Source organism: Carettochelys insculpta, chromosome 6 (assembly GCF_033958435.1).
Source record: "Carettochelys insculpta isolate YL-2023 chromosome 6, ASM3395843v1, whole genome shotgun sequence".
Lineage (NCBI taxonomy): Eukaryota > Metazoa > Chordata > Testudines > Carettochelyidae > Carettochelys > Carettochelys insculpta.
In genome coordinates this window covers 30,767,116-30,794,974 of record NC_134142.1, presented here as the reverse complement: position 1 = coordinate 30,794,974, position 27,859 = coordinate 30,767,116, and the positions used below count along the sequence as shown (strand labels likewise).

The 27,859-nt window shown below is 41.9% G+C and overlaps 1 protein-coding gene across 2 annotated transcripts in view; it reads right to left on the bottom strand.

The window, feature by feature from the left end:
* Positions 1-1,239: 1,239 nt before the first annotated feature.
* ITPK1 (inositol-tetrakisphosphate 1-kinase) overlaps positions 1,240-27,859 on the bottom strand; it is a 199,042-nt gene continuing 172,422 nt past the window's right edge. For both annotated transcript variants that reach the window (XM_074996597.1, XM_074996598.1), the window contains 6 exons: positions 24,576-24,674; positions 23,772-23,812; positions 20,345-20,510; positions 16,113-16,180; positions 13,958-14,120; positions 1,240-7,744 (listed from right to left, as the gene is read on the bottom strand). In XM_074996597.1, the coding sequence (XP_074852698.1) occupies positions 7,416-7,744; positions 13,958-14,120; positions 16,113-16,180; positions 20,345-20,510; positions 23,772-23,812; positions 24,576-24,674 (866 nt within the window). In that variant the 3' untranslated portion in view covers positions 1,240-7,415. The remainder of the gene's footprint in view (positions 7,745-13,957; positions 14,121-16,112; positions 16,181-20,344; positions 20,511-23,771; positions 23,813-24,575; positions 24,675-27,859) is intronic.

Sequence of the window (27,859 nt, the reverse complement as noted above, 5' to 3'; positions counted from 1 at the left end):
TTCATTAAAACACACAACTGTCATCATCGCATTCTAAAATATACAAAATAACCACCCTTACATCGAACTTTAAATTCTCGAGCAACCTTCATCCTACTTTGCCTATTAGTAAATTTTAATAATCATCAGTGGAAAGGTAGGTTTGTTTGTTTTGGATCAGTTTGAGAGTCAATGGTGAACCTGACATTTAAAGATACCAATCAAATCCTTCCAAGATTAAAGGTGCAGATCTTGTTACCTGGTAATTAAAGGTATTTGGAATTCAATAATTTTCACCCATCTGAATACTATTATTTTAAGCTATAATAGAAGACAACCCCACACGTCCCCAAAAGATCGTTATTTGCTAACAGTTGCCACGGATGGGGTAAGAATGCCCTGCATTAAGCAGAACAAGAAACTGAGGGATGATGGTAAATGTTCAGTTTACTGGCCAGTGTCCCATTACTTCACCAAATACAGGGTTCATACTTACAAAATAAACTGAAAAGTACACAAGGATATAAGACACATTCTCATAACAAAAGCTGTATTTAAACAATGTTAGCTAGTTAGCAACATTGTAACAGCATGAAGGGGGAGGGATAGCTCACTGGTTTGAGCATTGGCCTGCTAAATCCAGGCTTTAGAGCTCAATCCTGGAGGGGGCCTTTTGAGGACCTGAGGGTAGGTTAGATTTAAAAAACAAATAAGTCCATCAGGGATGGTGATAGGTCCTGCTGTGGGGGGGAAGGGACTGAACTTGATAACCTCTAAAGGTTCCTTCCAGTTCTTGGAGATAGGCATAGGTATAGCTCTCTCTCTCTCTACATATATATGGACCCCTGCCAGTGTGGCCAGGGATTTTTTTCCTCTCCTAGCTGACCAAACCGTGCTATTCTATTACTTAATGCCCAGCAGAATTTTATAAGTTTCTCAGACTACAAATTTAATCTTCAGAACAATCAAGGGAAAACCACACTAAAGCACTACCAGTCAACAACCAACCATGTAGCTACCATGGCTCCAACTGCATTGAGGGCCAAACTTCAGGGAAGATTGAGGCATATCCTACTTTCTCACTAGTCTCACTGGGGAAGAAGACCTCTTTCATTAGCAATGCCAGTGAAAGTAGGCCTGCAGTTATCAAAGTCTGGGAAAGGAAGAGAAAGACTTTAGATATGAAAACTAAAATCCTCCTGCTGAGTTTTCCCCTCCCAGACTCCATTCATTAAGAGAATGCAGAACAAGGGATGTTGTAAGGCATTTATTTCATTATGTGTTGGAAAGGGACAGTTGTGTCTCCAAAACAGTTACAGAAATAACAATACAATACGTACTGCATATTACTCTACTGTTAAAATCAAAATACTGTCCATCACAGGTGCTTGGCAAATAAGGAAAAGGGGTAAGTTGCCAATGCCATTAAAATAAATGGTACCAGAGAGAACAAAGCACCATCTTCATTGTCATCATCACATGGTCAGTCATGCAGTAGAAGTAAAAAGCCAAAGGGTAAATACTTTTGGTTTTTACAGTAAGCCATGAATTTTTCTCTTTTATATATGTATGTGTAAATTAGGTACAAAACTGGTTTTATTGTGTGTGACGTTATTTGTGAACAGGACTGAAGCAAATCACAAAACCATACTTGTTAACACTATAAAGCTGGTTCATGTGTGGCCATTACTGTACTTGTGAAACTGCGCACACACACACACAAAAAGGTCCCCAAAATGGATGGCTTTGGACCAAAGACACTAAATTTTAAACATGCCTAAGAAGAAAACAAATGGGGTATACAACTCCAGTCACACAACGGGATTTTTTTTTTTTTTTAAAAAAGCTGTAGGATTTTAAGGGATTATTTGTAAGGACAATGCACTTCAGTGGGATGTGTGATTCTCACAGGGATATGCAGGAGCCATGTAAATTACCAAAGAAATGATCAAAAGAAATAAATAATTTAAAAAAATACATCTAATACCCTCCCCCTTTTTTTTTTTTTTTTTTAAAAGCACTGACTTTTTACAAGAGATAAACATTCTCTCGTTCTTTTGGGTTGCTATCATCTCAAACACAGTCGTCATTTTATACTTACATATATGCAACTTTTTATAATTTTATATATGTTAGATATATATGCATTTTCACATATAAGACTTGCTTATATCAGAAAACTACCATAGAAGGAATGGAAGATACAGAAAATACAATGTGGATTTCCTTAGAAGGAGTAGCAGGAAGACCTGATTTGCATGAGCTTTATCCATTAGCAATTATGGCTGATTCTGGAACTTTTACCAACTTCCAGGGCACCAATGAAACAGCCCATCACGAGCCCCCAGCCAGCAAAAGGGATTTGGATTCTGGTTATTCACCGCCCCTCCCTGTGTAAATGACAAGTTGGCTTAAGCCATGGTTCCAAGTCTGATGGTGTCACATGGACTATCAGTCTCTCTCGCATGCATACGCACAATCTTCTTATAGTGAAGTTGTCATCTTCCCACTCCAAAGAAGCTTCACAGCAAGCAGATATTCAGTATACATCAAACAGCAACAAAAAACATTCCCATGGACCAGAATATTCCATAACTTTCACTCTACTTGACTATAGATTTCACTGTGCTATTTAGAGCCAGATTCACTTAAATGTACTTTAAATCTTTGTAAAGCACACGAGCGTCTGTTGAATCTAGGGAAGACCTAAACAGGCGCATGCAGTCATGAGTTCAGTTTTAAATAGCCTGGCTCCATAGAGTGGTTGGGTAAACAAAGGTACAGAAAAATCTATTCTGATGAGTACATCCCTATGGTATTGGTATTTAAGCAGCAGATACAATTAAATTCAACAAGCTGATCGGAAAGAGAGAGCATGTGTGGAAAATGAGATTACTTTACAGGAAACGTAACCTGCAGTAAATGTTTTGAACTTCTAATTTTAAAAAAGTATTGCAATACTGGGAATGATGTACATGGAATGGCTATAAAACAATGCAGCAGTTACTGAAAAGGAAGATGGGGAAAAGAAAATTAGCAAAGATAATGCAAATAAATTACTGCAATTGGGCATAAGGCTAACTGACAAATTATGTACTAGAGTTTATTCATTAAAAAAACAGATTTTTGCACAGCTGTGCAGGCTTAGGGTTGCTAGCTCAACAGATCCACTTGACACTGCTACCACTCACAATTTGTGAAGCAAATGTTTGCCTAAAAACCAAGAAGTGTGGAAAGGATCAAAGACTTTTTTCCAGAGGCTTCGAAGCTTTTGGCCAATTTTGCTCTACTGCCCTTTGGCTGTATCCTGCAGTTGATTTCTGTGCAAAACATCAACTGAACTTTTCATCCTTGGATATAGCCCTAAATTATCTGAAGAATTCTATGCTTTACCTTGGGAGATCCTTAGCAACTGCAATTCTCACTAAAATTTTAGTGTCAGACTCAGTGTGCATTCTCCTACTGAAAACCACCCTTCTTCCCCCACCTAAAATAAAACAAACCTTACAAAAATAACCCCTCAGTGGTTTTCTGTTAGTGCAACCTGTTGCAGAAGATAACACTGAAATGAACAATTCTCCTACACACAAGTGCATGTGCATTTAGAATTGGGATCTCTGAACCACTTTATCATTCCAATTTTGAAAAAGCCTGGATTTATGACTCAATCTATAAGCCACAAGATGCATCCTATAAATCAGCCAGCCCAGTCAGTCAGCATCTAAAGCACACGGTTTTGTGTACGCAGACATGGAAAAAACAAAAGGAAAAATGCTACAATCCAAGTGTATGTTCTACTCCAAGAACCACAGCCACTGATAATCAGAGTTTGGTTGCATTTTAAACTGCACATTGAATATATCAGTATGTGACTTCTGAATGATTTACCGTTACAAACACAAGCATAGGTGGCAAAGCAAGCTGGAAAGATGAACAGATGGATAAATGGTAACTGCTTTCTATTACAGGCTATTACAATACCATGCAAGTGTTCTCTTCAGAAGAGCAAATCTTGATCTTTCAATGCAAAACTATCATTGGCTTCTGTAGGACCAAGACTTTGACCTTCACAGTTAATTTTGCTCAATTTAAACATGAGTAAACATGGAGAAATGCAAGTGAAGTTAATAGTGTTACTGAGGATTTACAACAGTTAACAGGACAGAATTTGGCTAATCTGGAGTAATAGTTGATTAATTATTATGTAAATAATATCAATTCATACAATAAGTATGTAAACAGCTGAAACCACAGCAGAATCTTACTAATTCATGTACTCTTGGATTCACGTACACAAAACAAAGGTCTCTTGCTAATTCACAGGAAAGTTTTAATAGCAAGGGAACTATACTGAGGTCTAATATTATTAAGACTTCACTACTTATGCAAAATATACTATAGAATCTTAACTAGTTTACTAGGCAGCATGATCACAACTAATCTTAACACTTGCCATATAAGGCACTGATTCAGCAAAGCACTTAAGCACTTGTTTAAAATTATGCATGTGGTTAAGTGTTTCCTGAATAGGGATGGACTTAAGTACATGCTTAAAGACGAACACATGCTTGAGTGCCTTTACAACGATGTAATTTTTTTTTCTGCATCTGTTCATGTACTCAGAACATGAATACAAATTTCAATAGTTCATCACTGGTCTCCCAGCTGTTCATGTGAATTAGCAAAATTCTACTGTGAGAGTCCACTTGCAGAAACATATCATGATTGAGTCTACATGATATTTATCTGTAAATCCCCTTGTAATGCTACATTAGTAAAGAATATTTGCATGATATTTCTACCCAGTACATTAAAGCAATACCAATACACTAGATAAATAAAAATAAATTACAGAATTTTGTAAAGACATTGTCAGGGATCATGCTAGTGAACTAAGCTTATCTTCTAATTAGTGCCAAGGTCTGGATTACTTTTAAATAGATAAAATATTTCATAAGACTTAAGAGAATTATAAAATAAACTTTTAACAATTGTTTGTAAACAAGTGTAAAATGCACAATTGTATTTCAGTAGTTTATTTTGGAGAAATAAAGCAGTGCAAAATAGGCCAACCAAAATTCAGAAGGCAGCCAGAAAAATAAATTCTTATTTGATGTTATAACTAGGAAACAGCATACAGACATTTTTTAAATGGATTCAACACTATGATTCATGTAAACACAGTTAGTTTGAAAGGTCAAATGTTACTGAACCATATTAAGTACTGATTTTTTTCCCTTCCACTATCATCCACTAAAAAGTTTTCCATTTTAATAAAGGGAGCAAATCTATAAGCACTGCATCCACTTGTTACACAAGAGTACCGTCAAAAATACACACTGGTGGGCTCCTTCTTGAGGGCATCTTTGTTGTACTTGATACATGAAAAGATCTAAAGAAAAACCTTTAGAAGCCCATTTTATTTCAGTTATGGCCCTAGGAAAGGTTTGATCGATCACGAACATTTTTATAAGCCCATAACTACGATTGCCCTTCTCGCACCCAACCTCCGCCATCTAGGACCTGAAAGGTCTAGTAAACTGTCAGATTCATCAATTATTCATCAGCCTCAACGTGCACTAGGGTTGGAAGAGGTGCCCATTTCAGAATTGATTGTACACAAATCCAGGAACACTGCTGGATTTGTGTTTCAGACAAACCTAACTCTGAAATCCCAAAGACAAATGGCATTCCTCATGGAACAGTCTTACAGAATTTAACAGAAACTGGTAACATTTCTATGGGGTTTTTCTTACTTTTGGGGGGAGGGATGGGCAGAGGGGTATCTAAGCATGACTTTTCCATGAGGGATGGCCACTGCCATGTGGCAATAAGGCTTTTTCAAATTGCTTGGCTCACTTCACTCTCCCTGTCTTCCTGCTCTGGTTCCCTCCACTATAGTACAATTGAATCATATCACCCAGCACTCCTTCCTTCCAGGGTTGCTATCAGATACAAGAATAGTTGGCACTCAGGCATTATGGTGATGAGTGCTCGATAAATACTTAAGATACATAGAAAAACACATAATTGTCAAATCCCAGAGCTTAACTAAGGTGAAGCTTTCTTAATAGCATCTCCTTACACAAATCTTAAGGATTTCCTAAAGATGGAAAGGGCACGAACCCCATCAAAACAATGTGTTTGCTTAAAACCTGTTCTTACAGCAATGACTGATTCAGTTACTTCCAATTTAGTGTTCATGATTGACAAAAAAGCTGCAGGAAATCTGAGAGATGCTGCCATGTTGTGGAAGAGAACATATATTTGTTAGGGTATCTTTGCTGTGAAGTATGTTCAAACTATGCTTCAGTTCACAAATGAGCATTCCTTCTACTCTTGTAATTTACCTACATAGACTCCTCTTGCAGTTCCAGAAATTAGCAGTCTCTAAACCACAAGAGCTGTCACTGATCACAAACTTACATAAAACCCTGCTCCATCCAATTTTGCTCACATTCAACCACAGTTGAGAGCAATGATTTATGCATATCCAAGTATTAATGGAGAATAGTAGCTACAAATCTGAATTACACATGTATTCACAAGATGTGCATGGCTGGTGTACTACTCAGTAAAAGGGGATCGATTTTTTGGCCATCTGTCAAAGCACTCCTAGGCTTTGCCTGAGTGAAATGGAAGGACCATTATTTTCTTAACTAAAGAATAAGCTTCAGGGTCTTACAGACAGCCACAAGTACACAGGGCAGTGTCTTATCTACCAAGCCACCCATCTCCCACCAGTAGTCTGCACCCTTTGCTTTCCAAACTCAAGCCTTGCTGGATCAGAAAAGATTTTCTGCATTGTTGTAGCAAAATACATTTTGAAGCTCCCTTCGTCCTAATTCGGTCCAAAGAAGAGAACTCCAGACTTGGAGCTGCAGTCTCCAACTCATTTGTAAGCAGGAGGGCAGCTGCAACCTGTTCTGATCCATCAAATAAGGTGCAGCCCTACTGCCTCAGGAAGTTGTCACTGAAGCCCCAGGCACACACATTTTGCTGATGCTGAAGCGTTCTTAGATTTCCTTTTCAAGGGTCCCACTGGAAAGAGCGTGGAAAGTACTCTGGAAAGGTGAAAATCTCTAGCATTGTCACTGTGATGCATGCCATGTCAACTCTAATTCTTTCCTGTTCCATGAGGTCTGATTATAAAATGCTGGTCACTGGTGATTATGAATAAATCTAAAACAAAATGCAGAAGCAACCCTCCCCCGCATTAAGGTCTAGTGTTAAAAACACAAGCATGTGCAAGCTCACTACAGATTTTCAACTGGAATCTGATGAAATGCATCTGGATCATTTCTCTTCCCCACTCCTTTCAAGATAATTACAGCAACAAATCAGTTAAATCGATGGAAATTTGTTACAGCCTGCTCTGATTCTAGGCTCATGATTTGACTCCTCACGGCTTTTCCTCCATCCATGGCATTGTCTGGCTACTGAGAAGAAGCTTTTGTTGCCAAATTGGCAACGCAGTGCTGCTGAAAGCTGGGGGACACTGCAGAGTTACAGCCTAGTCTCTGGTGCTGCAGCTTTACTGAGCTGTTGGTCTCACTTTCCACAATCCAGGAGTCTTTTCCCATCACGCTTCGGCAGCCTGTACTAGCACAGCATGTCCGCTCCCCCACTATTCCGCCCGTCTGTTCAACCAGGAGCTTGCTGAGGTTTAGCTGAGGTTTATTTGATGGATCTGGGGTCTGACCCTGCAGGACAGCAGCGATGTGATTCAGAAGGTCTGTGAAGAACTCAGCAACACCCTCATAACCTGAGAAAGGGAGAAAAGCAATGCCGTCATTTCTATCTTTCCATTTCACTGGCATTATGTCCAAGTCACATTTCTCTCATCCCTTTCCCTCCACACACCAGGCCCCATGGTTAAAAAGTGGCCTTTATTTTTCAGGGGGAACAATTTGGTGCACAGAAATGATTACATAAGACAGACACTTGACTGCACCCTCAAATAAGTTAGCCAAATATCTAAGGAGAGCTCCACTTCCGACATTCTGAAAACATCTACAGGGCTGATGGCCTTAAAAATGGCTCCCTTGGGTACTTCATTTCAAGTTATGATGTTTTTATGGGAAATTTTCAGTAACCAGAGATAATCTCATCTCATCTCATGAGGGCATAAGACAACCAGGTGCTTGAAAAGTTATAGCAAAGGGACTGAAGTAAGTTCCCTTTACTTTGCTGTAGAAATTAAATTGACTTTTGTTTAAATATTTCGGTGAGGTGAATTGTGTTCTCTCTGCATTCAAGCTCTGATTTCCACTACCCCCAAGTTGCTGGATTTAGACCTCAACGTTTGTCCTCAGTTCCAAATAGTCTAAAATTTAGGGGAAAAAGTGGAATGATGTTAACTGTCTTGTGTCACCTGATTTCCAAATCTTCCGATAAAGTACTATTGCCCGGAGAAGGTGGCCCAAGACACTCTCGAGAAATCATCTGAATGAACCTTAATTGCAGGTATTTCACAGCAATTGGGCTGGCCTTACAGACTACAGAAAATGTACCTCATCAACTTTCCATTTATGTTTGCCTAACCTAATCCAAGAAGATATTTATATCATGCTCCCCTCTGGGATACTGTATGCCAATGTTAGGGCAATACTAAACCCAAACCAGCAAAGCAGTATAATTTAGAAACAAATCTTTCTTTTCAATCTTTCAGTAACCTGGCAAGCCATTACTAAAACCAGTGTTGGTCTAATGGATGGGGAAGGGTCAAAATATTGAAATTTAAAAATTGCCTGCATATGGGAATGACTCCTTTGTTTTAAAAGACTAAAAGATTTACACTGCTTAGTTTAACATAAGGACCATTATGGTCTTTTGGGTTAATGAAACTGGCCAAATCTGGGGATTTTATTTAGATTGTAAACTCTTTAGGAAAGGGACTTTATTTGTTCTGTGTTTGTACAGCACCGAACACAATCAGGTCCTGGTCTGTTACAACTTATTTGAACTCTTAAGTATCTTGAATGTCAGCTGCAGATGGTCAGAAGCTTTATTTCAATTGTAATATAGAACCTCTTAGGAGAAGGGCCTACAAATGTTTGGACAATGTCAGTAGGTGGTACTGTAACACTGTTATAATAATAAAATCAAAGGTTTAGACAATGTTTTTTCAATTAGAGGTGCAGAATTATGTAACAACCAATCTCATCCATATAAATACCTGTTTTAAAAAAGGCTAATACACATTCTAATCATCACTAGGAGTTACTACTGGCTACTATGTAAATAACTAATCCACTGGGCACCACGAAATTAGAGCAAAGAGCATAAAATCCACTACATATGTATGTTAAAACACCTGTAATTGGGTGGGTGAAAGGTAGAGCAGGACAAGGAAGGAAGACTCAAACATTTATATTTGTAATTTCCATCCCCCTTAAAAAACACCAAACCAGAATAAAAATAATACAACCTGAAAAATGTGTGCAAAATGCAGAATCCAAAACAGAAATATTCTCATGACTTTAAGATGTATTTATAAACAGAGTATGGGAACCAATTAACTGTTACCTATATAGTGCTTACTTGTTTTATTAATTACCACAGCTACAAATCGCTCTTTTGATCAGGCAACGAAGTTTGCTATGCATTGCCTAAGTGGGTAGCTTTTCTAATTCATTTTTCTTAGCAACTCAGAGACCATTAAAAAAATGAACCCACTTAAACAATGACAGTGTCAGGCCACCAATACTAATCATCAATATCTATTCAGCAGCCAGGGTATAGCTAAAACCGTTACATTTACGGGCATCATGGAATCCCTACCTCTGTCACAGGGAGTTGGTGGAAGATGTCTTGTTTATGTAACACCCCACCTCCAATAGAGGATTAGCCTTTAAATCTACTCCCTGTACTTCAAATGCCCTGGGACTAAGCCATCTCCATAGTAACAGCTTTAACTTGAAGAGAACAGATACACAGTGCCCTGGGGCATTTTGAACATGCTCAGGTGGAGCAAACTTCAGACCTGTTAGGACTGCACAAGGGAAACTCACAAGGAAGTTGCTCTTAATTTTTATGGCATAGGGCAGAGACAGCCACTAACTCCTGGCACCAGCATGAGACAAACAACTGGACACCTCAAGCAAACTTCCTCTGAAAGGGCAATCTGTGGCATTTACTTAGAGATTAAAATGAATGAATTAACCACACAGGGTAAATAAAGAAGATTATGTTGAAGAGGAGAAGAAACTCCATCATGGTTAAACAGTATGACTACAATGCCTCTAAGTCAACACAAGGAAACCTGCACACAGTCACAGCCCAGTTCCTTGGTGCTGTTCACTCACACTGCTGCTGCTGCTATTTTGACAAGACAACTGGGGAAAGGGACGACACATTTACATGCTGGAGATCAAGCAGAAGGATGACTTAATTACATCTGAAGAAATCTGAAGCAGCTGGGATTTAAGCTGTATCAAGGAACAGTGGCAGCACATACTTTTCATAAGCCTCTAAGTGGGTGCCACTCCGCTGAAAAACATTCCAAGCCATGCAGTACCACCAGCTTACACAAAGTCTAAATTTGGCCCTGTGTGGGACTGAAGTGGATAATATCAGTGAGCTGTATCACCCCATTGAATGGAAGAAGGAGATCCACGAAAAACTAGAGATGGGGCTGAACCAGGAATCCAAGTTCCCTATCCTGAACTCTGGGGGCATTTAGATTAAGATCTAGATTTGGAGACTCAGGATCACCTCTGCACCGTTCTCAGAAATAATTAATATTCCCAAGCTAATACTGCAAATGTTAGGAGACTCCACTCACGCATATCCAATGCTGAGTACCCATTTTTCTTCTGCAGAATCAGCCAAGCACACAAGAGAAGAGTCCATATCTTGTTCACACACAGCAAATGTATGTATCCACACAGAACTGACACACTCAACCTCTGCCTAATTGCATGGAATCTATACCTTGCATTTTCAGGTGACAGTGCACAAGAGTATATATAAAATTCCACCAGGGTAAGCAAAAGAGAGGTTAAAGTGACATGAAAAATCAAGCCTCACAAAACCTTTTGCACCTTCACACCAGTCCTACATCAGGAGACCACAAAAGCCACATGCCACCTTACTATTGGCTAGTATTAAAGATCTCAGTGTGTAACCACATCCAAGTCCAATTCAGGCAGCTTTCAGCAGCATAGGACAGACAGTAGGCAACATTTATCTCACCTTTGTTAAGAGAGGGGCTGTTACTAAATGGAGCAGGTGACAAATATATCCTCCTACAGATACATCTTCTCTAAACTGATTATGTTAAATCCCCACCCCAACAGGAATGGCCTGGGCAAGTGACAGATTTAAAGCAATGTTGAATCTGGTTGCAGCAGCAGAAGAAACCAGATCTGTGGACGGACTGACCAGGCTTTGGCCTGGATTAACCCATGCTGCTATTTGTGAGTATACCGAGATAGTATATGGGGTTACTTTAAGGTGGGTTCAACACTCCTCATTGCATATAGCAAACAGACGGGCACGTCTGCAAGCCACTACAAAACTTACACCCACCAGCAGCAAGTGAAAAGTATGGAACAGACATTGAATAGATGGCATGAGGGGCTGATGCCCTTCATGCAATGGAGACTGGGTGTCCAGCCTGGTATTGTGAGATTCATCAGCTTCCTTCAATGCTGTTCATCATGCGGTGCTGCTGGCTCATTTGCAGACTTCAGTGAGGAGGAGTAAGATCATTCTCACGGCTGGTTTCTTGGTGAGCACTCTCCAAGAGTTAGAGCTGGGCAGTTGCTCTTCAGCCCCAGGGCATTGTTCAGTGGCAGTTCCACAGGGCTCGCTCTTGTCCTCCCAATTGCACAAAGTGTACAAGAGGCCAATAAGTGGCAGTCAAGAGACTGGGCTATGGCACTCTGTATTTTGAAAGCACCATGCTACAAGACTCCATCTCCCCTCATACCGCCAATGCAGTCAAATGGCCAGTGACTAGGTGGGAGTGTGGCATTGATGGGAGCTAGCTGGCTAGATCAAAATGGCACTGGGATGATTAGAATGACATTGGTAGATTGGGGAAAGCAAATGGTAGGTGAGAATTTTATCTGCCCTGCCACGTATGTCTGCCATTCGTGATGCAGGCTCAAATTCTGGGGTATTGCTGGATCATCAGTTTGGTTAAATGATTGTAGTATAGCAGTGTCATGGGGGCTTCCCCCCCCACATCTACATCCGGCCAGCTGACTGTGCCACTTTATTTTGAATGTCGTCCTTGTTACCATTACCTATGCCTCTGGCATTCCCAGACTTGGAGGACCGTAGTGCATTTTATATGGGTCTGCAGCTTAAATCCATCTGGAAACAAGCTGCTGCTGGATGTGGCAGTTCAATTGTTTTACAGAGAAACAAGCACACCACATCAGTGTACCAGGATCTACGCTGGCAGTCTGTAGCATTAAGGCTGGAGTCCCTTTCCCCCACCCCCTCTTTTTAAAATAAGGCCTTAAATGGCTTGGACCCTGCCTACCTACACGACTCTCTCTCCTTGTAATACTGCCACCACTCTCCTGCAGTCAGCAGAGCTGCTTGGGAGATGTACTGAGAAGATTCCAACAGAAAGGGCTATGGGAAACAGGTCCTCTGTACCTAGCCTTAAACCTAGGCTTTCTTGGCTGGACAGTACTTTCAAGGCACAGTGGAAGGCGCCTCTCTCTCTACCCAGCCATCTGAGGAAGAATCAACATGTTAATGGCTGACAAATGGGGAGAAGAATATTGATGGAATCTGTTTTTATGGTGTTTAGTCATCTTCTTTAGCTGGGGGAAAGTGGATTATTTCTGAACTGACCAAATATTTGGCAAACGGCCCTAGACATTGGGACAAGTATATAATTTCTTATAAAACTAAAATAAACACATGGTATAATACCAATGGTCTGCTGCACTTCTATAACGTCTGTAATGCTTAATGAACTTAAAAATATGAAACAAAAAAAAGTTAGAGCTTTTTACTCTTTCAAAGGGGGCAACACAGTTGTTTGTTTCATTATTGAAAGCCCCCATTCAGAAAATGAACCACTGGTCCATTTTAAAAGTGTTTTACACAACAAAAACCATGAGATCCACTGTAGTGGAACACCCATCATGATTTAGGAGTCTTGCATATGTAGCTTGAAGCAAACACACCATTATTCAGCTAATGAGACACATATGTGAAATGAAATGCGAACACAAGGAAATAGCTCCTGAACTTTGGCTGATGCACTGATTGGCCTGACCCATGCAATGAAACACTGAGATAGCATGTTATTGTCCTTTCATTATATTAACTATTCCATTTTCACACTGATTCACTTTCCAACAGTTGAAAAGCTTTTTGTTGTTGTTGTTTCTGGGCTGTATCCTGTACTAACTGGACAAGGGGGAAAATATCAGATTAAACAACAGTTTATTAATATTATATTTCAGGGTTCAGCTAATGCATCATCAAGATACTGAACTAGTTGGAATGCTGAGTGATCCACTACGTTAATTTCTGTGGTCCTAGGATACCAGCACCATTCCCATGTTGACTACTCTGTTGAAATCTTAGCTTAGATGGACACTGGATGGAAGGACAGCCTTTCTTTGGGAGGCAGCAATCTGAGGCTAGGTCTGCATGGTGCCCTAACCTTGAAATAAATGATGCAATTTGCACTAGATATTGAAATAGGCTATTTTGGCATGTCTACATGGCACCACATGCTGAAATAATGTGCTATTTTGAGGCATCCCTGTACTCCTCCTGCAATGAGATGTACAGGGATGTTGGAATATTGCGCCCATTGTCTCAAACCGTTTTGAGATAATGGGCACATTTCTTAGATGTGGGATACAGTTGTATCCCAAAATAGCGCCTGCCGTGTAGACACAGCCTGAGTCACCTCCTTTGACCAGCAATACCACATCTCACTGAACACACATAGTATGGCATTCACACAGTTTAGTTAAAGTTGAAAGGCCTTCCTTACCTGGAAATGCATTGATATCAATGACCGCATGCTGGCCGGTCTGATTGTTAATGATAATGTCAATCCCAAAGAGGGAGACCCCCAGAGCCTGTCTAAGTGCCTTGGATATCTCCCGGATGACGTCATCATTTGGCCGTTCAAACACACCTTCGATTTTATCAAGCTACGGTGAAAGAGAGAGAGAAACCAATGAGGGGCTCTGAACAGGACTCTCTCTTTAGCATACATGTTGATTTACAGAGCTTCCCCATTCTATATCCTTTAGGATCCAACTGCAGCAAAGCCAACTGCATGAAAGAAAGAATGAAGCCCAAGAGCTTTTCTTGTGATTGTGCATCCTATATACATTAGAAGTTAGGCTCTTCTATTGTAACAACCAGCACTGGTCAGTTTCTTGGCTCCCTGCCACTCTGGGAGCCAGGTGTGCCTTCTCCCTCGCTCTCCCCAGGTGAGGGAAGCCAGGGAGAAGCCATGCCACCATGGCTGTCTGCTCCCTGGCTTCTGCAGCTGGAGAGAAGCTGGGGAGAAGCTGAGGCGATCCTGCTGTCTGTCCGCCTGGCTTCCTCCAGCTGGGGGAGCTGCCTGGGCAGACAGCTGTGGCAGAGCGGCTTCTCCCTGGCTTCCCTCAGCTGGAGGAGCAGGGGGATCCCGCCAGCCCCCAGGGACCCCAGGATTTTGACTTGTGCTTAAGTTGCATTAACACAAGTTAAGTGCAAGTCAAAATCACGTATATTGGGGGTCTACTTTACTCAGTGGACCTGATTCTCTTATTTGTTACACTGAAGTGATTCCATGGGAATCTAGGAATACACACACCAACACAAAGCAGAATGGAAAATTAGTCACAGTACTTGGTCTTGCTGTGAGGGCAGGGGACTGGACTGATGACTTATTGAGGTCCCTTCCTATTCTAGTATTCTATGATTCCATTTTAATTATTAGACAATTTTTAATATAAAAAGAGAAAACTGCAGCCCTTACTCCTGCACTACAGCTATTCTGCCTTTCATCGTGTACATTCATTAAGCTACTAAACTTAAAGCTGCCTTAAGGGACCAATTAAAGGACTAACAAGAATGAATTACTTAACAGAAGGTTTTAAGGTACATCACTACTTTGTGCAGTGTTTTGGGGGCACTGCTCAGGACAGTTACGTAATAAGGGAGGTCTCTTGTCCAAGTTTGAAGTCTCTGGGTTATTTTACGTCAGTTTATTATTAGAGTGTCTGGGTCACTTGTGAATGTGAAATTTAATGTTCCTCATTTCTTAGCAAAGAAGTTGAACAACAAAGGTATAATTATGTTCGCAGAACCACTGTGTATATATTCCAAACATAAACACAGACATTAACTCATCAGAAGATTTAGCCACGGGAAGGGATTTATGATTAGTTCATTGTTATCAATAACATTTAGTGGGCCAATTAGTGGGACATTGCAATTCCACAGCTAGTCACTGTAGTAAACTTCTAACTACAAACCAATTAGCGCATATGAACCAGAGAAGAATCTGGACACAAGCCCAATCCTGCAAGACTATTTGAATGGGAGTTGAGAGTGCTCAGCACCTTGCAGGATCCACTCTTATCATGGACATGAAAAGGGCTAGTCAAAAAACACACCAAAGGTGTGTTTGGAGTTAATGTACTCCGAGGACATGAATAAACAGGTGCGGCCTGCTGGACAGAGGACAGGAATGCTTACATTCTAGGTGCTTGGGCAATTCACCTAACTCCTCTGCTTTTGGTTTTCTCTTTTTATCAAACGTAGAGAGCACTGCCTTAGCTCCCAGGGGTGCTACGAGGATTCAATAAGGCTTCTAAATATTTCTTGAAGTGACAAGGCACTAGAAATTACTCTTTGGGACCTTTTCTGTCCCCAGCTAGACTGACCTTCATTTGAAGAAAACATAGCAAAGCAGCAGACAGTATCTCTGCTTCCTCAATGGAACAGAGAAAAACATTGTCAGGGATTTCAAATGAACAGGGAAACACACAGCTTTAAATTGTCTGGTTCCAAGAAGCAAACAAATCTCAATTTGCTGTCTAGGAGCTGAAGGCACAATTTATGTACAAGAGTCACCACTCTTCATTAATTGCTTCATAAGAAAAAAAGATTAGCTTTCTGTCAGCATTAAAAAAACTTGGAGTACTTACTGCTGTTAAGACAGAGGAGGATTCTGGTTTCGACACATTGTGGCTGTTGAAAAATATTGATTCTCTATCTGCAATTAAAAGGAAGTCATAAATTATTTGGTATTTGCATTTGCATGTTAAAAGGACTGGTTTATACTGTATGCACAATAGGTGGCAGTGCAGCCCAGGGAATCCAACCCAGCTCATATCACTGATCACATGCTCCATGCTGTCTTGTGGGGCATGTATCAGCGTTCATGTTACATTCTACCAGTACGTGGCCCAAGATGGGGAAGCTAATGGCCTAACCACCAGAGTCCCAGTCATGGGCCACCTGAAGCACATTGCACATACACTGACTACTCTGTCTTACACATAGGCACCTGCCCATGAGAGAAAACCTAGCTCAGGGGACTGCAACCTGCAGTTCTGGAGCCACATGTGGCTCTTTTGAGGACTTCTTTGTGGCTCCCAATGCTGTAATTGCAAAGTTAACAAAAAAAACCCTCCTGGTTATTTTCAATAAACAGGGAACATATAAAAGCCCAAAAATGAACAACTCACAGCTAAACAGAAAACAATATGTGATCTCAAAAGTTGGATAACTCCCCCAGCATCCTCCGGGGGGGCGGGGGGGGGGGTCTGGGAGTGAAAGTCAGGAAGACATTGGTACAAACACACACGTAAATTGTGAGGAAATAGAATGTGTAAAGGTTTGTGACTGTCCTGCAGTGAACATGTATCATGTTACAAATCATTGTGTGTGCTGTTCTTAAAATAGGGGTGTAATGGGGTTCAGGGTCCCCAAGCACTGCACCCCATCTGCAGGCAGGAGTGACTCTCACTCAGCAGGTAGAATGGGAAGTTTATTAGTCGACAGAGGCACAGCTCAGTACAGAGGCGTCAGTACAGCAGGCAGAGACAGTCATTCCAATCCATCCTGGGGAGAGAAGCCCAAGGTGTGCTCCATCAGGGGTCTAGCTTCCCCCTCAGCACAGGCTGGCTGCCTCCCAACTCTCCGCCCAGCTACTAACTGCCTCCTCTGATTCAAACCTCAGCATGGCTTCTCCCTGCTCTTTGTTCAGGTCAGAGTTGTCATCTGCCAGCTTAGGTTACAGTCCCAGGGGGACATCCTTAGCCACTGTGAGCTGCTCTGCCTCTCTCTCTCTCTCACTCACACACACACACACACACACACACACACAGAGCCTGACTCTCTCACACGCATCCCACCAGTCCATCACAAGGGGTTATAAAAAGCATGGTTTGATGTTCTTTATTAAGGACCGCCTCTTATCCACATACATTGCAGCTCTTAAATTGACGTGTTTTGGGTTTTTTTTCAAACCTAATTGGAAAAAATGGCTCTTCTTGCTATCCTAGTTGCCGACCCCTAACCTAGCCCAACACCCACAAAGCTTCAAGATGTCAGGATGCACAACAGGTAAACAAAAATGTGTGTTTGTTTATTATACAGAACTGGTTTCATTTCTGCAGTCAAATAAATTTCATTTGTTAAGGAACATTTTCTGTAAGATAATGAAATCATTCCTAGGAAATCGTTGGAGATTAAAATAACCATTCAGCTGGAAACATACAAGAGTTCACTTACATGACGGATGCAAAAAAGAGATTATTTCCCAGTTAGAGTACAGCCACCCAAACAAGTGCAGGGGAATGTAAATTATACCTTCCTGTATCCAAGGTGGACCCCCATGAGCCAGAGAGCAAAATTCACCTTTGTGGAGGATAAGCAGTCTTGTTCCCTCCTGGATTCCACTCAGAGGCTGAAAGGGTCTTTAATTTGAAGACACCACAGCAGCCCTGCCACAGAGGCTACCCAGGGAACTCTATTAGCACAGGGGTTCTCAAAAAATCATTACATTGCAACCCCCTTCCGATGACAAAAATCACTACATGACCCCAGGAGCCAGGCCAGAAGCATGAGTCAGCCTGATCCCTGCCCCTGTGGTGGAAGGCCAAAAGCAAAGGGCTTCAGTACCAGGCAGCAGCCTGTAACTTGAGCCCCAACACCTAGGACTTGAGCCCTCAGGCTTCAGCTTCCACCTGAGTGCTGGGGCTCAGGCCTTAGCCCCAGGTCCAGCAAGTCTAAGTCAAGCCTGGTGATTCCATTCAAATGGGGTGACAACCTACTCTGGAGTCCTGATCCACAGCTTGAGTGCCACTGTATTAGCAAATGCTCTGGTGATGGTCTCTCCCAGGCCTATCTGTCCTACTACAGCGCCCCTCCAGGAGCGGGGAAGTTGTGACAACTTTCCACCATGACGACCTTTCTCAGGGACAGTCCCAAAACACTGAATGTGCAGGAGTATCACACATTTGCTGTGTGATGTAGGACAAACTTCTCCTAGGCTTCTCCCTCTGCAAACTGCAGCTAACAGCCACCACAGCTACTGTGGTTTATTAAGGGAAAGAGGCAGGACTCACGGGAGGCAAACCCAAAACAACCTGTGGCTTCTGATGACATGCTAGAGAGCAGCCATCCAAATCAGAAGCAGGTTTCCAGTCCTAGAGTTTTAAATGACCTGTGGCTTGATTTTCAGAGTTGCTGAGCAATGGCGTCTCCCACAGAGATGGTGTGCTCAGCAGCTCTTAAAACCATCGTGGGTGAGCCTAGCTAGCCAAAAAGTTGGTGTGACATAAAAAGATGACTTAGCAGAGGCAAAACATTCCTCTGCAAAGACCTAGAGATGAACTGCAGCAGCTAAGGCCCTGGGCCTCAGGAAAAGGTGATGTGTGAGGCCTTTTAAAACATAGGCTATTTTTAAATAAAATGAATGTCAAGATAAGTCTCGAGATACTGTTTTAAGGGGACTCATCCCCTTCTACCATTCCATGTGACCCCTGTATCCAAAGCAATCCTTCTAGACAGAGGAAGGAATGCCAAGCAGGCATGTAGAGAGTGTGAAAAAGTGCTAAAGCAAAGCAGCCTCAGAAGGAAAAGTCGCCTATAGGTTAAAAATCATCACAACACAAATGACAAACCTCACACAAGCTCTCTAAGTGGGGATTCTGCCCAGCCAGCTTTATTCTTCCTGTTCCAGTGCTAATCACTCAAGGAGCAAGTGCTGCTCAGGGGCTGGGCCATGCAGCAGACATTCAAATATCCTGTCCCGGCTCCTACTTTGTAAGGCTTCACATTTCTGCAGCCCGCTGCTGCAGACTCTTGAAACAGTCAGACTTGCTTGGTCCCTTGCTCATAACATAGCCCTGGCCAGTAGCGGATTTTGGGCCAAAAAACTCCAGACTTGCAATCCAGGGATTCCTTTAAGTCAGTTTGCAATTTCATTTTTAAAAGGGGTGCAAAATTAACTTTAAAAAGTTAGAGTACAAAGCCAAACAGCTGCATTTAAGGCACTGCCTTTCATACAGATTGCCTTAAAATTAGTTGATACTTCAGTATGGTTCCCTAATGCTAATGTCATGATTTTTTACACACTAGTCCTGCTACTAAACATTTTCTAATTCTTACAATCAGTTGAACGCAGACCTTGATTCCCCAGTCTTCACAACAAAGCTGTTCTTCCAAAAAGGAAATTCCAGCAGACTCAATTAATACCTTTCAAATGGTCTGTGTTGATGTATAACTGTACCTACTGGTAAATACAAGAGGGACCACTAGCTGAGCAGCCCTGTTCTGCTTACCCCAAAATAGCTGCCAGCTAGAACCAAATGAAATTAATCAATTGTATTTCCTCTGAGAATTTCAAGAACTGGCCTTTACATATACAAACTGAGAGGCTCCTGCACAGGAGAACTCCACAGTTCTTACTTTTAACACAAACAAAAAAGACACACAAAGACAAGGCCAGGAAGTTCCAAACTGATGGAATCCAGGAATTTCTCTCTATCTTGCAATTATAACTCAAGAATAAGTGACAAATAGATTTACTGAGTGTTTAGAAAGCTTCTCGTATAAAGGACCTTTCTCCACTTCCACAATGATACAAAACACAGCTTCTAACAGGTTTAAGATTCAGGTTAATTTCTCAAACATTTATTATAAGAACCCCATTCACATGTACTCCAGCACAGATGAGTTATCTCCCTTTCTGTTGAAATAACACAGAGGAGGAAATACAGCACGTAAAAGCAATTCCTTTCATTTTAGCAGCTTATTCCAAAACATTTTTCATTCAGGATCTCTACAGCCAAGGACCTCTGAGCACATGCTAGCATTTAATCTGGCGCATGAGCGCGCACACACACACTCACTCTCTCTCTCTCTTTACCTGAAATGCCTGCTGAGAAGTTCTTCAAAGATGGCCTTTTTACCACAGTGTAGGACTCCCCGACCACAAACACTTTATACAGCACAGCATTGTGATTGATGAAGCTCTGAATCACGCAGGGGGGCTGGATGGCCTTCAGGCCTTCCTCGTTGAATATGATTGCCATCTGAAATACAAAAAGCAAAACAAAGGTCTCCACAGGATTTGGGCTTTCATTTATTTCATGTTTTTCTGTTGTCTGGCTGAAATATGAGATGTGGGAGAAAATCCATCCAGGGATAATCAACCAACTGCAAATCCTGTCTCAGCAAGGAGCGTCTCTTTTATTACATTTACTGCAGCAATAAAGGTGTTATCAGCGTAGTTTTCAGCAGCACACACATTTTAAATTAAGATTTTCAAATATGTAGACTAGCATTTTATCTTTGTTAGTTATGTTAAGAATCCCAATATCTTTTTTAAATTAAATTCTATAAAATGTATGAGTGACAGAACCTGGAAAATACCCACCAGATTATGCAGGGAATCAGAGATATGAAGAAATAGATGTCAGGGCATCCTGACCCTCTTTGCCAAGGAGGGTGAGTTGTTTCGCTAATGAGTTGGTTTGGCCCAGTTTTAAATTCACAAGTAACTGGGGTTGCTGCCATTTCATGGATAGAACCTTGCAGTCTAACCATCCCCACTGCTAGGAAGTGCTCAGCCAACATTTTCCTTGGCTTAGTTTCGTCCCACCACCCCACACGTAAAGCCCCAATATAAGTGACTGGAAGAAATGTGCCACAGAGATAGCCATTTAGGGGCTCAATGCAGAACAGGGACTGGCTCAAAGCTAGCCCATGTAAGATGGAAGTGATGCTGAGTGGTAAAAGACACAATCTGCATAGCCCCCCCGGAATCCATATTACATGACACTCAGGTCTATACTAGGGTACCTTAATTACAGCACTGGCCAGAAATGCTTATTCAGACCTTTAATTAGCTTGAAGGCTATGACTTCTCCTTGTGGGCCAAGACCTGGTTGCAGTGATCCATGACTTTGAAGAGGGATTGCTAGTTTTCCCTTTGACTTCAAACCAGTTGAGAATAATGCCAGAGAGTTTAAGCGATTTGCCCAAGGTCACAATGGCAGAGTCCATAACACAGCCTGTGAAACCTGAGCCTCATCATTTCTGTCCAAACTCTCTGCCTCCTTTCTTGTTTTCCACAATTAATTGGATTTCAGCAAAATCATGATAACTGAAGGGATTTTACAAATTGCACGCTGTGGAAAACTTTCTACTCTCCTCTATATGTACCTGTTTATTTTATTTACATTGCACTCAGTTTGTGGAGCTATACCCGAATTCATGTTAGCTTTCCAGTTTGTTCCTGTACAATAAGATGACAAATATTTCAACAAAAAGCAATACTTTAAAACAGACAAAAATCTAGATAAGGTAAGCAATGGAATGAATACACATTTAGAACTTAAGGGCTGAAAACATATTTGTCTCTACCTGTTCACTGTTCTGTTCTCTTCTGTACCTGGCAGATCATATTAAACCTCATAAGTGTCTGAATGCATACACAAACAGGAGATTCTCTGCCATTTTTGAGTGCAAGTTAGTGCATGCAGCCAATGCCTATTTGCAGCTAACTTTTTTTTCTATCATTATTCTACTAGTTGGCAGTACGTATCCCATTTGCACATGCTAATAACCAGTGCAAGGAGGCTTCTGGAACCAAACTGCATAGAACCTCTAAGCAAAATCCTAACACTGTACAGGGAGGTTAAGCATCTTGCCTAAAAGACATCAGAGAGCACAATGAGTTCTAGTTACTTGGTTCCAGTCCTGTGCTCAAACCACTGGACATGCTGCTTTCACATCAAGAGCCTTCAACAAACACAGCCTTCCATGCTTCTCACACAGCCACTTCCCACACACGGCTATGACAGAACAGACTGCCATGGGACAGTAAATGAGTCCTAATACTAGCCCTGGGAATGTGGCAACTTCAAGGATGGTTCTGCTCCAGAGGGACCGAAGTGTCATTCAGGCTTCGCTGAGGACACCAACCTTTGCAGTAATAAGCAGGTCCCATGAAAAGCCACAGCAGTACAACTTTATTGAGCATCACATCTGGCAGATGATGGGGGTCTAGCAAAAAAACTTAAGTCAGTCAGTCCTCTTCATGAGAAGTGTGAGGAGGGGGCTCAATAAGGCAATGAAAGTCCAAGCTTAACTCACTGGGCACCGAAAGCTTTGTATGTTTCATGTGGCAGTTACAAACAAGCCAGTAAGCAGGGTCACAAAATCTGATCACTACCACCAGAGCAGCACCTGAAAAGATGAGGGGCCAGCAGCTATTAGGTACTCCCTTATTTAAAGTCCCAAGGGACCTATATGCCTTTTAGCTTTGTTTAAAAAAGGCTGCATGTTCTACATCAGAATATAATGATTTCATTAACAGTGAACACTGGTCACTCCTCATGCTGTTCCTTTAGCTCTGCATTTCACTCCAAGACCAGTCATTCTTAAGGTGATGCAGATTTTAGAAGGCGCTGAGAAATGGGGATATGGCCGAAAGGAAAGGAAAGGAAAAAGATCTTCATTCACAGGGAATAGGGCCTGGATTCTCACATAGGGTTTGGAGAAGGGCCGGAGGTAGAGAAGCTATAGAATGGGCTGAATAGGGTTTCTCCACCTCTACACCCAAGATTCCAGAAATGATGGACGTACTTCACCTCAGTTCCCTATATTTACGTCCAGCCAAAATCACTCCCCTCAGGAACAGAGTCATTTAAGTTATGGCCACTTCTCTGACGGGCAAGGGAAGGAGGTGCGTCTCCAGTCAATCCTTTCTACCTTCCCCTTCCACCTCAGGGAAAGAACTGAGCCTATGTGTGGCTCTGTCCCAGTCTTCTTCCCCCTTTTCCTTTCCCCTGCCATGAAGAAGAGTTATTACAGGGCTGCTTCTCTCCCCTTCCTCTCCCATTCCCACCCCCACCCCTAGCCTCCTCACTGAAGAGAAGAAACCAGGCACCCCTCTACCTGGAAAGAAAGGATAAAAATCTCAACATTTCAGAGCTAATTCTTACCATCAGCACCACACAACAGGGTGTGTGTGGGGATGGGGAGAAGACCCAACAGGCTCATCTCCCAACTAAGAGTAGACTGAAGAAGGAAGCCTCCGACTCCTGTCTCACACTGCTGCTAGAGAGGGAATTTCTGCTCAAAGGTGATACCCCTGTACAAATTGAGGCTGAGTAACGTTGCAAAAGAGATCTGAAGTAAGAACATGTCAGAGGGTAGGGAAGTAGCTTGGGAGAGAACAATCATTCCATTATTGCCCAGTAGAGCTCCCAAACCAACCCATCAGCAGTCAGGAGGGAATTAGAAATGAGGAGATAAAGCAAATGAACCCCCAGAATTCTTTCACTTACCTCATGAGAGTTGGTTCCATGGGCCACTCTAGTTTTACAAACTGTAAAAAAGAGAGAGAGTGAGTGACTAAAACAGGGCCACAAACAAAACCTTCCATAACAGCTGTTCCCAATCCACATAGCAGCTCACCAGGCTTGGAGCTCAGTGGTTCCAGCAAGATTTCCTAGAGCTCACTGTCTTCACCTGAACTCTGTGCTGTGCACTGCTGTGGAGTTTGGACTGCTCCACACTCTCAACTCTTAACTGCTATTCCAGCACTGGGTTAGAGCACACAGAACACAAGGAATGCAGGCAGCGGTAACACCTAGGGCACAGCACACAAGCTCATCTTTTAGGTGGGAAGGTAGAACAAAGCACCATCTAGGAAAGCCTGGAATGGCAGTGACAGTGTTCCCAACCTTTATGAATTCTTTGCAAGTCACTTGATTTTTTCCAGGGCTCACATCAGACTGAACCACTCCAGTCTTCTTGTGCAAACCTATTCTGAACATGTCTGGTGGGATTAGCCTCTTGTGCATGTTCAAAGACAACAGTATAACTGTTAGAAGAATGAGCATTTCCCAAGAACATGGCTTTGTTTACTGCAGAGAGGTGTTTGCAATAGAGAAAGTCCAGGGGGAGCTCTTCAAAAGCTCAAGGGGAGACTTATTCCACATACCAACTGTTTGGTTTAGCAGTGCTAGTTAGAGAAAGGTTCTAGTGTCCCAGATAAAAACACATGAAGTTCTATACTGATCTCAGTGGCCTTAAAGGAGGAAATGTTCAGAATATAAATAGAAGTGATAAAAAGCCTGTTTACATACTGAATGGGAATGTTAGCCCATTCTTCTCTATAAGCTGCAAGGTGTCTTCTCCACAGGCACTTGTCAGCTCCATAAAGGGTGGTGAACAGATCCTCTCATCTGTAAGACACGAAAAAGTTTAAATGGTGATCTGGGGCTTTTGCTCCCAATTCAGGCCATTTTGCTCCCCCCATGGTTGCTATTTTCCATCCTACACATTCCACAAAGAGATTAAAGAAAAGTACTTGAAAGATCATTTGCCACCAAACATGGATTTGGGAGTCGGGGATCATTAGAATGGAAAAAGGCCCCAATTTATAGGTCCTTTTTGAAGGAAAAAGAAATGAAAGACAAAATGCTTACAAGTAACTGTGCAAAATCACTGCCCACTTTTAAAACTTTAGGTGCATACTACTCACCCAAGGAAAACACCACAGAATAGAGCCCAAATCTTGGCTCACAATTTATTGCCTTAAGGTAAGAAATCTTGGAAGTCTAAGAGACTGTAAGTCTTCACTGGAGTGTTGAGCCAAGTGATCAGGACCAAGGTTAACCTCCCCCACATACGAGCTGCCACACTGCAAAGCCAGAGTTTCGTATGTCCAGTTAATTGCACCCACACTGCTGCTGTTGGACTTCTGTGGACATATCCCATGGTTCCTAACATCATGATAAACAGAGCTGCTGTAGGATGCTTTCCTAGTGAATTGCTCAGATGTGGGGGAGGGGGAGGAGGGAAGAGGGTAGTCGCTGCAGCCCCAGCCTTTCGAGCTCCAGGCCCCTTCGAATTGCCACAGCAGCAGAGCTCCACCTGCTCACGGCTGGAAGTGAACAGAGAGTGGGAAGCACCAAGCTCCATGGTTCCAAGCAGCACTGAGGGCCACTGAGAGCCAAATGCCCAAGGTACCACCCTTCCATCACCGGCCCTGCCACTTCCAGGGCCTGGACCTGAGCCCCCCTTCTCACCATGCCGGCTCTTGGCAGCACTGGAACTGCGGTAGGGACTCCAGGATAAACGATACATCAGTTGTTCATGCTGAGAACAGGACCCGGACTCTGCATCTCAGGACTGTCCTGACCAATTCAGGTCACCTATTTGAAAGGGCCACCACACTGAGGTAAGAGAGCTGTGTGTGTGGACGGGAGCCCCGGACCATATGCAAGTAAGAACCTGGGTCAAATCTACCCTTTGAGTTAAAGGTTGTGTGCGGGGACAGGAGTTAACTTGGGGGCAACACTGAAGTTACATCTTGAATAAACACCAGCCCTAAGTTAAGTGCTGCTGATTAAAAAGGCTTTACAAAAGGAACCCCAAAAATAACAACAGAGTTCAACAACAATAATAAGGACTTCCTTCTCCTTTCATTACAGCTGAAGAACAACACAAAGAAGTAGAAAGATAATTGTTACCAGTGCATCTGTCAGAAATAATCTACATTTTGGATCAACCAGAAATTTGGCTTGGCAGTAAGTGAAACGAACATGTAATCCAGGGGTGAGCAAACTTTTTATGCCAGGCCCCACTTTTGGTCTGTGCAATTAGCAGGGCCCCCCAACCTCTCTAACTTAATCCAAGCTGACAGAAATTTTAGTTATAGTCACATGAAAAAAAATACAGCATGTGTAAGGAAATAAGTATGTAGAATGCAAAAACTTTATCAATCAGTATATAACTGTGAATACACGTACATAAAACAGTAACATATTTCAACATTTTTAATGATATAGATGAGCCAGACACCCAGCTGCCAATTGTGTTGTGCCCTCCTTACACAATTTCATGCCTCTCCGAAAAACCACTTTGTGCACCCCGATGTAATCATTACTATTTTGCTCTGGTGACAGCTTAGAGGGGCCACCCATGTTGAGGTCTCTGTCACAGGCACTGTACAGAGTAAAGGGACATTGTCTAGCCCTGGGGCCGGCAACCAAAATAGCAAGAGGAGCCATTTTTTCCAATTCAGTAAAAAACTCAGTAATTCAAGAGCCACAATGCAAGCTAATATGAGATGATAATAAATAACGTCAACCTCTATTTTGTAACCTCTATTTTAAGAACAGCACACACACACACACACACACACACAATGATTTGAAATATAATATATGGTTTACCGCAGGACGTTCACAACTTTTTACATATTCTATTTCCTCACACTTTGCATGTGTGTTTGTACCATTGTCTTCCTGACTTTCACTCCTGAACCTTCTCTCTCTTTGGAGGACACTGGGGGAGTTATCCAACATTTCAAGATCACATATCATCTGCTATTTAGATATGAGTTGTTCATTTTGGGGCTTTTAGACATTTACCGTTTATCGAAAATAATCAGGAGGGTTTTTTTTTTTTGTTACACTACTTTGCAATTATAGCATCAGGAGCCATAAAGAAGTACTTAAAGAGCTGCCAGGGTCACAGGTTGCAGACCCCTGGTCTAGCCTCAAGAATGTATAGTCTAAAAGATGAGCATAATGGTTCTTAGTATTTACATGGCATTTTACACCTGGAAATTTGTTTACATTGACTAAATTATTCCTCCCACTCCCTTGAGAACAGGTGTACCATTACCCCCATCGCACAAATAGGAAAACTAGAACATAAAAACTACCAAGGAAGTGGGTACTGAAACTGGACTATAACTCTGAAGTTCCTGATTTATAGTTCTCACCATTAAACCATGCTTTTATCACAAAAAGTTTTCCCTGAAAAAAAAATTAAGGGTTTATTTACATGTAGCCCTGAAAGGAGCAGATGTACAAAACGATTGATGCTTTGGGGTCAATTTCTAAAAGTCAAAACAAAACTTCCCACACTTCAAAGCTCTTATGCTCATTGCTATGAAAACAGAAAACAGCATCCAAAAGTGACAGGTACTGTAATATTTATAAGCTTCTGCCAGAGCAAAGTTTCTTAACTTGGATTAATTTGAAGACAGATTTAATTTATGGACATATGGGAACAACTCTGGCTTTGCCCCCCCTCCCCCCCCATATTCTTGAAGCTCACAAACACCTCTAGCTTTCAGTGACTATATTCAAGAGGCTGTAGGATTGCATCTCACTTCCTTCCATTGTCTCCTCCTATGCTAACTAACATTTGAGAAGTCCTTATAATTTCTTTCACTTCAGTGCTTAAAAGAACCTTTTGGATCAACACAGAATAAAAGAGTAAATCCTTGCAGCTTTAGAGCGGTCCTGATGTTTCTGGGTTGCTGACTTGAATGAAAGTAAGCCCTCATTCTCCCCATACCCTCATCAAGGGCAGTATTTTTGCCTGCGAAATTCACTGAGGCAGACCTAATACT